Here is a 16,702-nt window from a genome sequence, read left to right as displayed (position 1 = left end):
AGAAGGTAACTGCATACGAAGTCCATGACATCATTTCGTGTTAAACCATAACCCCAATCACATAGGAACTTAAACGCATACACCATAATTGACTCTGTTTGCTGTGAGAGTATGGTTGTTGATCCTGATCCCTTGAAGCTAGCATTGTTGTTGTTCTTGCGACCTATTAGAGTTGAGAATGGAATGCCATATTTGAATGTAGCTTTTCTGATTGAAGTATTTTTTTCTTTTATATCATTTAACGCAGCTTCTATATCTTCTTCATTGTATGACTTGTTACTTGCTGTCATCTTGAAAGTGAATAATTAATAAATATCATTGATTCATTTTTGTAAAATAACTTTATATAGGAAGAACCCGGAACTAACACATGAGAAAATCTAATAATTTAATTCACCTAGTTACCTAATTTAAAAATTCACATACTACTCAATAAAGGAATTTAAAGTAAATACGTTAATGATTGGTTTTACCAGAAAAAATTTGATATTAATTTTTCATACTTTTTTGTCTAATTTTTAACTATAAAATGAAAAAAAATTATGTAGTCGGTATTAAAATTAAATTTTCTACAAGGTAGAGATAAAATTATTTTTAAACAAATTATGGTTCCCGAATTATTATGATAAAATAAAAGCAAATAAAAGAAAAAAGCAAATTTTTACGACTCTCTTTTAAACTTTTATAAAAATAAAATGACTGAAAAATAACTTGGATTTTATTTTGACACATTTGAATAGAGAAGATGATTCTCTTTTTTCTGGTGTTTTTATTTTTTAAATATTTCTATCAGTTCTAATTTTATTTAAATTTTTTGATCAGTGATCGAAAAAATAGTATGATCGGTTTGACCTGCTTTTACTCAATTTAATAATAACTTAATATAATAGCTTATTAAATACTTATTATCTTAAAGTTTTTAAATATTTTTATTTTTAAAAAAGAAATGTCAAAACAACATTTATTTTTAGTTCCCTTTTATTTAAATTTCTTCAAGTTTTTTTATAAGTAAATAAATTTAACAAACTAAATTGAGAAAAATTCACTATTTTGTAGTAATGGATAACAACTTACAGCAAGGCCTTCTTTGAAGGCCTCGACACCGTGCAGGAAATTTTTTGACTGAAGGCCGATCAAAAAAAGGCGGATAAGAAAAAGTTATATAGCTTTGCTATGACTAAACATACAAATAGTTAACAGTCTGTTTGAAAAAAATTCCTAATTTCTTATTGTAAAAATAGTTTATTGAGGTTAGTTAACAAATTTTAATAACTTTTAAAATGCTCGTGAAGTTAAATAAAAACATTTTTAATTAAGATTTTCAATTTAAAAGAAATAAGTAATGTAAAAAGAAAAAACAAAACAAAATTTTTTTGTACTGGAAAAAAAATATTTACATAAACTTAATTTCTTTGAATTTAGTTTATTACTTTTAGGAGTGTGAAGTAAAGCAAAGTTCTTTAAAAAAAAGTTTGCCGGTGTTTAGCATTGTTTCTTTGAAATAGAAAATCTGTACAACTCTGCAATAAATGTAAACTGTCGAATCAGAAATGTTCTGCAAACTCTTTTATCTAATTAAAATATATATATATATATATATATATATATATATATATATATATATATATATATATATATATATATATTATATATATATATATATATATATATATATATATATATATATATATATATATATATATAGCAAATTAGGGACCATTGAGATAAAGTGTCAGATGAAATAGTTAGTCCTCCACTATTTAATGTATTTAAATAAGTTCCATAATTTTCATAATATGTAATGGTATTATCTCCAATTTCTTCAGTGAAACACCTTTGAACATAACCAACAATATAGACAATAGAATATAAAATTTCTATGTTTATGCTATCTTCTAGATCTGCTAAATTGTGAATAATATCAATTTCCCCATTATCTAAATCTTTTAAACATAAAAGACAGTCATAACCATTATTTCCTTCTACATCAATATATAGCTGCAGCACCAGTTAGCATGTTGAATATGTACTTTTTCAATAACTGATTTAGTGGTTATAAAATAAGTACCACCTGATCCTTGACGTAATTTTCCAAAGCATTTTTCAATTGGATCAGAAGAAAAATAACCTAAAATTACATATTCATTTCCTTTTGATAAAAGATGGCAAGACAAATCAATTAGGCCACAACAAGTATGTGAAAGTGCATTGCTTGTATCTTTTATAAACTGGCAAACTTGTTTACCAGATGTTGGTTTCATATTTTCAGCCATTGTTGCAATAGCAAGCAATTTTTTTAAGTTAACGTTATCTGAAGATCTGATTACATTTCAGGACTTATCCCTAAATCTAAGATTTGCACCAGGACATTTAACATTAACTATTTTCCAAAAATCTATAACCAACTCCAAAAAAATGATAGTACCCTTGACACTTTCTTGGTCTATTTTAGGATGAGGTTTTAAAACTGCAACTGTCTTTTTACTGAATACTTGTAAACTGAATACTTGTAAAGTGCTTACTTTTTGTCGTTTTATTATTTATTGGTTTAGAATTTATTGCTGTTTCAGTCAACTTTAGATAACTTTAATAATTCAGATAACTTTCAGTCAACTTAAGATAACTTTAATAATTCAGATAACTTTAATAATTGGTTTTTTTCAAGTGTATATAAGTTAACTAAATCTCTCCAATTTGCAATTTAAGATATTTCATTATAAATAAACTGCAACTGACCTAATTTTTCTGTCAGCCAATTATTTCTTATGCCATTGGTCTAGTTGGAAATCTGATGTTAGATTACTAACTGGTAAAATTCTTGCTAAAAATTCAGGTCCACCATAAAGACTTTTGATCATAAATGAAAGTACAGTAGTAGCTAATTTCTCTGGATAATTAACAGCTTTTCCAAAAATATTTCCACTTTGATATAATAAAGCAGCTTTTACATAAACTTCATCTATCAATAAAACAGAATATCTTTTTTTTTCCTTAAGGTCTGATAGCATAGAACTTAAAAAAACCCAATCATCTTGAGAATTTATTTTTGAAGTTATATGAGTTAAAGTTTGAATACTTGGCAACTGATAATCACAACACAATTGATTGTAAGTTGAACGACTTGTTGCAAGATATTCAAAAGCCCTGGTTATTATGTCAGACGAATATACAGTAAAGCCAACAGAATGATCTTCCATTACATTTAGATGCTCAAATTATATTTGGATTTATGATCCTTATCTTTAACTTTTAGATATCTAAGAGCTTCATTTAAAGTTGACTTTGTATTAAATGAAGTTATTCTGTTTTTTGAAAGAGGTTTAACAGTACATTGTGAACCATAATGAAATGCTTCAAACATTAAACTTTGATTAACTATCAGCAAAAATAATGGAACCCTACAACTAAAAACTGGATAAGAATAGAATTGTTTTGCTTGTAATTCTCATTTTCAGTAGATAATTATTTTTCAATATCTTCAAATGTTAAATTATCATAATTAAAATTTTATACTCTTCCGATTCATTTTTTTTGATACCTCTTTGAAGAAGAAGATAAAGTTTTTCTCATTTTTGTTGGTGGAGAGGATAGATAACTTGTAAAGATATTTGGAAACACTGATGGAGGATTAATTAGTATTACCATGATATAAAGTAAACTCAGCATCATCTGGCCAATGCAATTTACAAACAACGCTATATTTTGTTAAAGTCCGGTGTGAGCAAGGAATACTCATAAACCACTTGTTGTTTTTTTTCAGATACATCACAAGGAAATTTGTATACAGATATTTTACAATCTGAAGACTTATGATTTAAGCAACAGTTTAGTACGCAGAATTTTAAAGGTATCATAGATTATTTATTTTAAATTTCTTTGAAAACAGCTACCAATATTTTACAACTTTAAACAGCTTTTTTTAAACCGGCCTTCAGTCAAGGAAATTCCTGCACGGTGTCGAGGCCTTCTATTAGGAAGGCCCTGATTTACAGTCATATTGTATATTAGTTATCAATAATTTGCGCGCACTTTGCAAAATGCATGAAAAACTAGAATAAAAGTTAGTTGAAAATAAAACTAAAATAGTTGAAAATAATTTAACTCTTATAATTTAATAAAAAATTATTTAAATAAATAAAATAAAAAAAGTCGAAAGAATTTAAAAATAAAACTGGGTTACTCATGGGCAACGACATGGGTTTCGAAGTAGAGGTGCACAATCATCTATTTCTAAAAAAAAGTCCTCAAGAAGTTCTCTTAAAAAACTAAGAAAAGAACATTTGTCAATAAATAAAGAAACAAATGTCAACGTTTATTTAAAAAAAATAATTTGTCGCCCCTGATACATATATGTAAATATATATATATATATATATATATATATATATATATATATATATATATATATATATATATACATATATATATATATATATATATATATATATATATATATATATATATATATATATATATATATATATATATATATATATATATATATTTTAAAGTTTATGCATTTGGCATATTTCTTGTACACTTAAGTCATTTTTGATTATAGTGCTATGAGTTAATTAGAAAATATTTTTGCAAACCAAAATACTTATTAAAAACTATTGATAATATTTGTTCTTGTAATTCTAGAAAAAGCACACTTCAACACGAATCACTTTAGTTTTCTAAATTGATTCTTTTGCAAATATATATTTTTAACACAAGAAAGTCTTTATAAAAATGAACGAAGTTTACAAGAATAATTATGGGTTTAAGGCAAAAAAATAAAAACAAAATTCAAAAATGGTTTTTATCATTATCATTACAGTTCTATCATTATCATCTTTGCTATCATGGCTCTTCGAAAAATTTTTATTCATTTTGCTTTTTTAACACTAAATTAAGTGCACAAAATTTCAGCTAATTTGTTCTTTTAAATAAATTTTAATGAATGATTAAACTTATTGTTTACCATATATCGTTAAACAGTATTTAATAATGATTTAAATATATAAATAGTATAAAAGTTATAACTGTATATAGTATAAATAATAATAGTATAATAAATATTTGAATTTGTTAAATATATATTAAATGTATTAAATATTTAAATATATTTATTTTATATATATATATATATATATATATATATATATATATATATATATATATATATATATATATATATATATATATATATGCACACTTATATGTTGTCTGAAAGTTTTCTTCCATATTTTGTTGACAAAAAGTAAGAGTTAAAATGCAAGACCGGATTTTTTTTTTTTATCAATTGATAGACTGCCTGCCCCAACCAAACCCTCAGTCGATGTAGCAGCACTCCCTTGCAAGTCAGGCTAAAAGATAGTAGATGTAGCACCACTCCGTTGGGAGTCAGGCTATTTGTCAGTTGATATAGCAGCACTCCCTTGCGCGTCAGGCTATTTGTCAGTCGATGTAGCAGCACTCCCTAGCGAGTCAGGCTATAAGATAGTCGATGTAGCAGCACTCCGTGCATGATTTACAGTAAAAAAAATAAAAATAAAAACATTTTATTAAAAAAAACAAAAATAAAAACATTTAAAAAAAATAAAAATAAAAACATTGTTTATATTGTTAAAAACATTTACAATGTTTTACAAAACATTCTGGTCAATTAAATTTGTGTTTTTGCGGCTTTTTTAAAAAACGATTAATTTGTAATTAAATTAATGTTTTTTACTTTCTGACAACACGCAAATGTTGGACGAAAGTCAAAAGTAATTAAAAGTGACATATGTGTTGGCATAAGAATCACTTTTTTCCTTCTGCTCTTCCCAAAGACAACAAACTATAGATCTCTCTCTCTCTCTCTCTCTCTCTCTCTCTCTCTCTCTCTCTCTCTCTATATAAATATATATATATATATATATATATATATATATATATATATATATATATATATATATATATATATATATATATATATATATATATATATATATTTGCTGTTGTATGATTTAGTATTAAAAATACTAAACTCTTGATTGTTTAAAGTGCTCAATATTTAAAAAAATATATATTTTTTCAAAAACAGAGCGTTTTATAATTAAATTTTAGAAAAAACAACTTTTAATGGAACTTAAAGTTTCATGCCTATCGGCAATCATCAGCCAAGAAGTACCATGGGTACTTCATGGCTGATGAATCTATATTATTTTTTAATTTTTTATATAATTTCGCTTCATTTGAGTACCAGGTTGACATATTTTTGAAAAATTTTTTTTTGAAAATATTAGGAACCCATTAAATATTCGAGGGTCTTGAGGGACCCCTTAAAATATTTTTTATTCAAAAAAATTTTAAATCTAGTGTTTTTGTATTAGATAGAACACATTAAGGGGGTCTTTTTATATATTTTTCAAAAATGTTGTTTTTTGGGACACCCTAATATATATATATATATATATATATATATATATATATATATATATATATATATATATATATATATATATATTATATATATTATATATACGTATATTAAATATTTTTTAAATAATCTCTAATTAAAATCTTTTTCTTTAAAAATCTATCGAAGTATGACTATGAAAAAATTAATGCTGAAAAAACTCTGAAAAGTGAGAGAGCAACAAAACAAGTTTACAAATATTGAATTTGTTCTTTTTAAGTAAATTTTAGCTGAAAAAGTTGTTAAATTTTAACGACTTTTAAATAAATAGTTCAAAGTAAAACAGCAACAAAACAATTTAATACAATTTAAGTTCATTTGTTCTTTAAAAGTAAACTTGAACTTAATGACTTAAACCTTTACTTTCAGTATTAAATGTTAATCATTAAAGTTTTTGTAACTTTATCAAACTTTCATCAAAATTAAAAATAAAAATAAAAAAAAAATCAAAATTAAAAAAAAAAAACCTTCATCAAAATTAAAAATCATGTTACAGTAAATATATGATTTTAAATTTTATTTATATCATTTATAATAGAAATAAGGAACCACTAAAAATGTAATGCCACTGCTCATATACATTGAGGTATTTTATTAACTAATTTATATTATTTTTCTCTAACTAAACGTAATAACTAGACATAAACTAGTATTTTAATTTTTAAGCAATTTTGTTTTGTTCTTATAAATAATAGAAAAGACATAAAACAAACTTTAACACCGAGACTTGCAAAATGTTAACACATTGTTACATTAAAAAATTAAAAAGTCATCAAAAATATGTAACTGAAAAAAGTTGTCTTTTAAAAAACTGAAAAAAGTCGTCTTTAGAACACAAAATAAAAAATTTAACTTAAGATTTTTAAAATTTTTCTAGTTGCAAAGTTATTAAAAAGAAATAAAATAGGGGGAAAAATTAAGTTGCCTGTTCATGCAACTCAATTGCATCAAAATAAAATTTCTGGTAGCCCATTAAAAGATTCGATAGGCATTTTGCTATCAGGCGAATGCGACTGTACACCACTGATATATATATATATATATATATATATATATATATATATATATATATATATATATATATATATATATATATATATATTTTGTTGTTGTATGATTTAGTATTAAAAATACTAAACTCTTGATCATTGTAGAGTGCTCAATATTTAAGAAAATGTATATTTTTTCAAAAACAGAGCGTTTTATACTTAAATTTTAGAAAAAAACAACTTTTAATGGAACTTAAAGTTTCATGCCTATCGGCAATCATCAGCCATGAAGTACAAAATCAAAAATATAAAAAACTGTTTAAAAATTACAAACTACAGTAGAATGAGTTCTGGCGTTATAGTACAAGAAGACGTAATGGAAAACTAATATCCGCTATCAGATAATGAAAGCATAAATTTATTTTTGTGTCTGCATTTAGAGACTAATTCGCCTCTTTTGTTTAGCAGATTGTTTCCTTTGTAAAATAATATTTCGAATTTTTCATTTAAGCAAAGCTTACAAATTTTTGATGCAGGATTGTATGGTTTACAGCGTTTAATAATACTCCATTTGATTGAACTCCCATACTTCCTTAGACCGTTCATTCTACCGTAGTTTGTAATTTTTAACGGTTTTTATATTTTTGATTTTGTACTTGGCTGATGATTGCCAATAGGCATGAAACTTTAAGTTCCATTAAAAGCTGTTTTTTCTAAAATTTAAGTATATATATATATATATATATATATATATACACAAAGTTTTCCATTAAATTAGCATAAACCAAAATATTGATTCTTTTTGACAAGTATGTCCTTGGCATGCAATTATTATTACCACTGTAAAGCTGCAGTGACAAGTTTTTGTTGGTTTTAATTGTTGCTATGGTTTTCGTGTTTATTTGAGAAAATTGAAGAAAAAGGTAAATTTTGTCAACATGACCAAGAATTCACAAGTTACTATTGGTACATGTATATTAACTACGAATTTACTTAATAATTTTTTAATATTTTAATATCCTTAATATCACTTAAAATCATGAACTGTACTCACTCATGTGTAATCATAATGTAATTTTTTGTTTTTAAATGTTGTCACTGTAAATGGGTAAAAGAAATGATGTTTCTCCAAAGAAGTTAGCATGCATTGAAGTATATCTTAAGAATGCGAACGAAGAAAAAACACGCAAGAAGCAATCGCAGAGAAAGTTGTTGTTTCCTGGTCTGGTCAACAGAGTGAAGAAGAGAATCACTAAGGCACATCACCATTTTCTACAGTAAGGAGTAATTGTGCAAGACTAAGAAAGACAACACCTTAAGACGATTGTGCGTTACTAGAAGCAGTCAGAAGTAACGGAAAAGCAACATCAAAGCAGTTAGCCAAACAATTTGAGAAAGCTGGAGTAAAATTGAGTGATAGATCAATACAGAGACATCTTTTCAACAGTGGATATGTGGATAAGAAGACCAAGATAGATAAAAAAGTTAACCGAAGCGATGATGAAGAAGTGGTATGAATAGGTAAAGCAACATCGCGATTGGATGGAAGAAGACTGGGAGAAGGTAGCATTTAGCGATGAAAGTACTTTTTGTGTGGTGGATGGTAGATCAATCTATGTGAGAAGGAGAGCAGAAGAGGAGTTTCATCCAGACTGTGTGGTTCAACATGTCAAACATCCAACATCTGGTGATGTTCATGAGTGTTATGTCAGTACATGGCTGCGGCCGTATCTATGTTGTGGAGAAAACAATAAGGCAGGCCCAGTAAAAATAAAGTAAAAGTAAACAATGAGGCAGGATCAGACAAGAAGGTGCTTCAGGAGAGATTACTACCACAAATGAAGACGTGGTACCCCAGAAAAGATGGCATCTTTATGCAGGATGGTGCCCCTTGCCACGAGGCAAAATCTGTCATGAAGTTTTTAGCTGACAAAAGGTGCATGCTTTAGATTGGCCTGGCAATTCGCCCGACATGAACCCAATAGAGAATTTGTGGAACATTACCAAGAGTAAACTAGGCCAGTTAAAACCAACAACAAAGCAGCAGATAATTGAAGGAGTCATCAGTGTGTGGTACAGAGATGAAGACATGGCTGCTTATTGTAAAAAACTAGTCTTAAGCATGCCAAACTGTATTCGCAAGCTGCTTAAAGTAAAGGGTGGTTTTACCCATTATTAATTCATTTTATTGACAATACTGGTGCTAACCACAATTTTTGCTGAAATGTTACTACATTTATACATTACTAAAAGCATTGATAAAATAAAATGTTTTGTATGAATATGTGCAAGCTGGTGTAAATTTTCTTTTTACTGTTATGCTAATTTAATGGCCAGGTCTATATATATATATATATATATATATATATATATATATATATATATATATATATATATATATATATATATATATATATATATATATATATATATATATATATATATATATATATATATATGTGTGTGTGTGTGTGTGTGTGTGTATATATATATGTGTATATATATATATAAATACATGTTTAGATAAGTATTGTGACATACTTAAATTGCCTGTTGCCAGGGGCTTCAGTATATATGTTGACTCTTAAAGCTTAAAGCCTGCTGCCACAAAGAAGTGCTGCTACCTCGACTGAAGATCTGGGCAGGAACATCGATCTTTTCTTTCATTATTATTTGTTTTTTTTCTTCGTTTTCAGAAAAAGCTGTATACTATAAAAGTAAACTAAGCGTGTAAGCAATTACTGAATTATATACACTAAAGCAGCCCCAGATAATGGCAACAATATTCCATACAAGGATGAATTTGAGATTTATAGAGATAATGAATAAAATCCAGAATAAGAAAGTGGTAAGTACAATAAAGAGATGCAATCTTACCTGATGCTAATTTTGCAGTCGATTTGGTATATGGTTTCCATGAAAGATGGGAAGTAAAAGTTAATCCTAGAAGATACAGGGTAGATGGCTCATTGAGTGCATTACCGTTCATAAATATAGGAAGATCTAGTTTATTGGGATAATGATTAGCTGAAAAAAATTAAGTTTTCTCTGAGTTAAAATTCATCAGCCACTGTGAGGTGCATGCTATATCCTCTTCAAGCTCAAATGCCCCTCCAAGCAATCAGACACGAGCTTCTTATCAAGACAAGAATAAATGGTAGTAAAATAAAAATGGAATTAAATTCTAAATAAAATGATTAAAATAAAAATAGAGAAACGAACATTTTTTAAAAATTCCCAATTAAATAATTAAAAAAAAACGGCAAATAAATGTTTCTTTTAAATTAAAATGAATATTAAATTCAATAATTGAAATAAAGCTGGAAAAACTTTCATTTGTTTTTCATTTTTTAAGCAAATTTTAATGTTTCAAAAGAAAGTTGGCAAACTCGGCATTAGTTTTTCTGTAAATTTTATGCTAAACATTTGCACATTTTTCGATTTGTCAAACCCTGTTTCAAAATTATTACCTCTCCCAAAGATAAGACAGAACTATTTGCAAAGAACTTTTCTTTTTGTTTGACTCTTGAATCTTATAAGATATTCTCTTCCTTCCACTCCAATTAAACAAGTTAACCCGTTGTTAGACATTCAAATCACTCCAGCTTCCTTTGCTAAAGTCATCTCGATTAAACTCTTCTACAGCTTTAGTCCAGACAAAATTCTCTTTAAACTAATTAATAAGTGCTTGACTGAATCTTGTTTTCCTGCCTGCTGGAAAATGGCTAAGGAGGCCTTCCACAAGAAAGATTGGATCCAGATAACACCTACCCTAGATGAGTATTTTTATCTAGACATCTTTTACTCTACTCAACAAAGAGCCTTAAGGCAGGAAATTTTCATGTCAGAGTTTGTTTTTCCTAGTCTTTGCCTAAAAAAGCACACCTAACAAGTCAGCTGGGCATAAGGAAGGTGAAACTGGATTACTTGATACCAATAGCAGTATGATTGTGATGATCCTGAACCTGACCTGAACTGGAGTAGTTAAAAGGAGTTACTTCCTGTAAACAGTACTTTAAAACATTAGGCATGATATTTTGGAAATGCATTAGGGACGTTCTATGATTCAACCGAATCGTAAATTTCAATTTAGAACTGAATATGAGAAATTTATTACACAACCGAAAATATTCACGAAAAAAATTAGAACCGAAATAATTTCAATCGAATTTTCGATCGAAAGTCATAATTGTATTTAGAACCGAAAAAAATTTCGATCGAATTATCAATCGAAATGTCATAAATAATTTGAGAACCGAAAAAATTTTGATCGAATTTTTGATCAAAAGTCGTGAAATAAAGTTTTTAAATTAAATCAAAATAAAAAAAGAAAGTATTTTGTAATTCGATCCAAATTTTTTTGGCTGTAAAATTCGGTTCTAAAACTTTCGGCACAAGAAAGGATTTTGTAATTCGATCCTACAATGATACAAAGTATACTTTTCGGTTCTAAATTTTTCGGTTGTGAAATATTATGGTGATATTTTCGAGGATAAATATATTCGGCTCTATCATGTGACACGTGCATTAGGAAAAACATTCAATCTAGTGAAATATTAGAGATTAAGGTAAGCATAAGTTTTATAGTTGGAGTCACTAGTTAGTTACTGAGCTTACACTGCATCCGAGATTTAAACAGAACACAAACATACATAAAGTAACTTATGGGTGAGTACATAAAGTAACTTATGGGTGAAACACCGTGTCCGAGGTTCAAACAGAACACAATTATGCATTAAGTAACTTATGGGCGAGTGAACACGGGACTAGAAATTCAGACAGAACACAAACATATAGATAGCAACTTATGAGTGAGTCAGTACTGCAACAGAGATTTAGACAGAACACATACATACATATAAACAAAATTACTGGTGAGCTAACAGTAACTAAGGTACCTTTAACTATATAAAAAACGCCTTTAACTATACAAAAAATAAATAAATAAAAAATATATATTTATTCCTATATAACTTCCTATCATCAATACTAAATAATATTGATAAAGGAAGCACACTCCTTCCAGCCTTCGCTTAGAAAGCAAATCCTACAAGGCAGCAGTGCATGGAGCAGTCTGCACTGAGTTACATGTTACCAGTAGCAGGGTGATCATGAAGACCATGCACCTGACTTGACAAAATTATATATTAGCCTGAATAATCCCTGTAGCTGATTATGCTTTATCAAAAATAAATCAAGAATTAAATGTTTTTTTATAAGTCTTTAAAAATTTTGCTTAATATTATTGAATTTTTATGTTTTTGAAACTTTTTAAAAAAGTTTAAAATTTTTTTGTTGTGGAGAATTTTGGTTATATTAAACTATTTTACTTTTTTTTTAACTTTTTTAAATATGGTTACACCTCTCTTACAACTCTTTAACTCCAAAGCGTGAACCTTGAACAACAAGGTTGCTCTGTGGAGAAACAAGTTGATTGGGATATTTCTAGGATGGGGTTTGTATCCAGAACTTCTCACTTACAAAGCAAGCTTACTACCACTACCAAACAGCTTTTGTATGTTCAAATTACTGTAGATTGATATTCAGTTTCATTCTTCAGGAAGACATAATTTCACTTCTTAAAGAGATGTAACTGAGAACTGAAGAAAAAAAATTTGTTTTTTACTAATTTATTGCTGGTCTGTTTTAAAGAATATTAAGTATTTTATGTGAATTTTAAACTTTCAGATCATTATTTTAATGATTTTTTGCCTTCGTTGGTTGCATCAGCTGCAATATCTGCTTCTCGTATTTGTTTAAAACTAACTCCAAGCTGGAATCAACTGCTTGAAACAATGACAGGATATTCAGAAAGTTGTTTAACAAACTTAGTGAATTTCTTTTTAAGGTAACATCTTGTGTTCATAAAATTCTTTTTTTATTATTATTAGTTTTTTATTATTTTAAATTTCTTGAATTCCTGATTTCACTTTGAATCTGCTTTAGTGAAAACAAAATTTTTCACGTTGTTGGGATGTTGTTATTTTTTACTTTTTTTTTTTTTTTATTCATAAAAGTCAAAATTTCTTTTAAAAATTGTTATGAAAAGTTAGTTTATACATTTGATTAACAAAAGTAATCAGAGTATAAATTTTAAGTTTAACTATAATACATAAAAAGCTTTAAATCTTTTTAAAAATCTTTTGTAACATTGACGTATAAATTAAAATTATATATTTACATAAATATTTTGTGTATTTTGTGTTATATTTATTTTAATATTTATTTATTCAGAGACTAATGATAGTATAAATTTTACTCTTAAGTTTTTTTTTTTTAATGTAAATTATTATAAAAGAGTGCTATTTCAATAAGTTCTGTTCTTCTTAGATATAATTTCTTTTATTTTTACTAATACTATTATATTTATTATTACATCATTAGATTTTATTTTAATGAGTATATTTTTCCAACCACATTTATACATTTTTTTTTTTAGTTTCCTCTCTTAGTCCTATAGCTCAAAAAAATGCAAACTTTGAGGAACAAGGCTACCGACTGAGAAATAAGTTGACAGTACTACCAGAGCATGGTGGGAATCAATTTTGGTACTTCCTGCTCATGAATTCAAGGCTTTATAGTTTAAAATAATTGTAGTCGCAAGTACCTATGAAAATAATATCATTAAGTAATTAAATTTCTTAACAATGTAATTATTAAATAAATAAATGGAATAGCATATTAGCACAGAAGGTAACCAAATTTAAGCTCACTAAAAATAAAAATCGATTAACATTTAAATGTAACTTAATGTTCGTTATGATTTATTATTTTTGTGAACAAAGTAAAACTTAAATAAGCAATTTTATTTCTTTTGTAGACTAGATGTTGTTTTTTTTATACATTCAGCATTTAAGCCAGAGGTCTTTAGTTGCTCGAAATGTGATTTATTTATTTCTGCTTGTTTATTACATAAAAAATACTATAAAAAATAACATAATGGCGATTATGTTATTTTTTAATGTTACCACATACTTTTTTCTAAATAGACTTTGATTACTTAATAATGATATGAATAATGTATCAAAATTATAACTCGAGTAAATAATATATTATTTAATGATAGTATATTATTTAATAATAATATATTATTTCACTACAATCAAGAAGGTTCTCCTCTACTGAAGTGTGTATACTTCATATAATAATGTTATCAAGTAATATATAATAATAAATGTTTTCTTTTAAATTTTTCATTTCTTTTAATTCAAATTTAGTGCCACATTGTAAATAGATTTTTCAAAATGTTCTTAATAAGAAAATAGTATAATTGTCTGTGTCTATATAATTATAAACAGTACACAAAATGAAGTAAAAAACTAGAGAGTAAAATTTTAGATACATAGCTAAACAAACCAATATTAAATATTTATACACACTATTAAATTTTTTTTTTTTGTTATTTCACCTCACCTACTTAATTGTGGTTATAACCCTCTCTCAACTCTATAACTCCGAAACACAAACCTTGGCGAACAAGGCCGCTGCGCGGAGAAACAAGTTGAGCGCGGTACTACCAGGGACGTGGTGGGGATCGAACTCAGAACCTTTCGCTTATGAAGCGAACGCTCTACCACTACACCAATAATAAATACATAAATTAATAAATATTAATAAATACATAATATTATTTAATAAATACATAAAAATTAATAAATACATAAAAAATCAATTAATAAATACATAAAAAAAATCATTAACATGCATGTTGATCAGTGTTGACAAAAAATCATTTCCCAAAAGTTTCTATACTTAATAACTTAACAGTAAAATAGCACTTAATTATGTTAATTAAAAAAAAAGTTGAATGAGGGAAAGTAAATAAATAAAATAACTCATTTGAGATAATAATTAAGTTGATTGTGTGATTCAAAATAAAGATTAATAGTTGGTCTGCAATATAAAGATTAATAGTTGGTCTGCAAAATAAAGATTAAAAGTTGGTCTGCAAAATAAAGATTAATAGTCGGTCTGCATATAATAGTTTGGTCGGCATTCGGCAATGCCGACCTAATTGCTGACCTGAAAATGTTTGAAGTCGGCAATTTTTGGCCGACTTCATTTTTATGTTTTATGGTCAGACCTTTGTATCAAATAATTTTTGCCGACCTCTATAAGATTGAGGTCAGCAAATTATTGCCAACCTCATTTTTCCTAATTCCGAGGGTTGATAACTATAAAAAGTAAATAATACAAACTATAAATGCTCAGAAATAATTCTGCAATATATTCTGTAAATGGTAGATACTATGTTCTACAATGGGGAGATAATAGAACGTGAGCAAGTATTCCTAATTAAAGCAGTAGCCAACTACTATTGTTTAATTTCATAATTTTTTTTTTTTTCAAAGTTTCAGTTTTTAAATTTTATTCTTGTTTTATTTCTATAATTGTATTGTTAAATTTTTTAAATTTAGAATTCATCAAGAAGACCAACAAAGACCTAAATCTGTCCAAACAAAAACGTATCTGTATCAGGATGAATCCCTTGATGGATCTGGATCAGGATAAATCTTGATGCTTAAAAACCAAAAATTATTCATTTTTTTGCAAAATGGGGTATTAAAGCATTTACATTAATGAAATAAAAGTTCTTTCTGCCAGTAATAATCTATTTTGTATATAATTATATAGTTATGAAGTAAATATAATGTAAATAAATGTAAATATAGAAAAATGAATGTATTATATTTATTTATATCTGTCAAAAGCGAAAAAAAAAAATTTTTGAAATGTTTCTCTTTCCTGTTTCTACTTATTTGTTGATGCTTTTTCTTTTTTTATTCTTTATTTTCAAATTTTGATAAATTAAATGATAGTTGCGAAAATTTCAAGCTCAGTATCTAAAATTTTTGTTTTTTCTCTATAAATTTTTTCTAATATATAATTTTTTTAATAAAATATTCTTTGAAAGTATAAATAGTTATATTATTGAAGTTAATTTATTGTTATAAAATGTTTTGTTTGCTATCGTGTTCACTTAAAGAAAAATATTGTGTTTATTTCAATAAAAAAAAACTTTTTTATTTATGTGATTGTTTTTTATTCATCGATGCTTGAATTATTATAAAGCAAATAAAGAATTTATATGTTAATCTTTGAAATCAAGTCATAGGTCTTGATTTTATCAATTTTAATATTAATATTTTTATAACAGCATAAATTCTTTTTACTTTAGAGTACTCATAATAAGATAGTTCACTTTTTTCCAGAATTTAAACATAGGTGATCATTTTTGACATCTTTATCCATTTATTGAAATGAGATA

The 16,702-nt window shown here is 26.5% G+C and overlaps 1 protein-coding gene across 2 annotated transcripts in view; it reads left to right on the top strand.

The window, feature by feature from the left end:
* The window catches only part of LOC105847954 (cyclin-J), a 40,182-nt gene extending 24,024 nt beyond the window's left edge, over window positions 1-16,158 (top strand). The window contains exons 4-5 of one of the 2 annotated variants that reach the window (XM_065793866.1): window positions 13,123-13,282; window positions 15,852-16,158. In XM_065793866.1, the coding sequence (XP_065649938.1) occupies window positions 13,123-13,282; window positions 15,852-15,945 (254 nt within the window). In that variant the 3' untranslated portion in view covers window positions 15,946-16,158. The remainder of the gene's footprint in view (window positions 1-13,122; window positions 13,283-15,851) is intronic. The other variant, XM_065793867.1, reaches the window with a different exon arrangement.
* The last annotated feature ends 544 nt before the right edge of the window (window positions 16,159-16,702 follow it).

The sequence above is a fragment of the Hydra vulgaris genome, chromosome 03 (genome assembly GCF_038396675.1).
Source record: "Hydra vulgaris chromosome 03, alternate assembly HydraT2T_AEP".
NCBI lineage: Eukaryota > Metazoa > Cnidaria > Hydrozoa > Anthoathecata > Hydridae > Hydra > Hydra vulgaris.
Note: the sequence above shows the minus strand (reverse complement) of the source record. Positions and strands in the feature narration are given on the sequence as shown.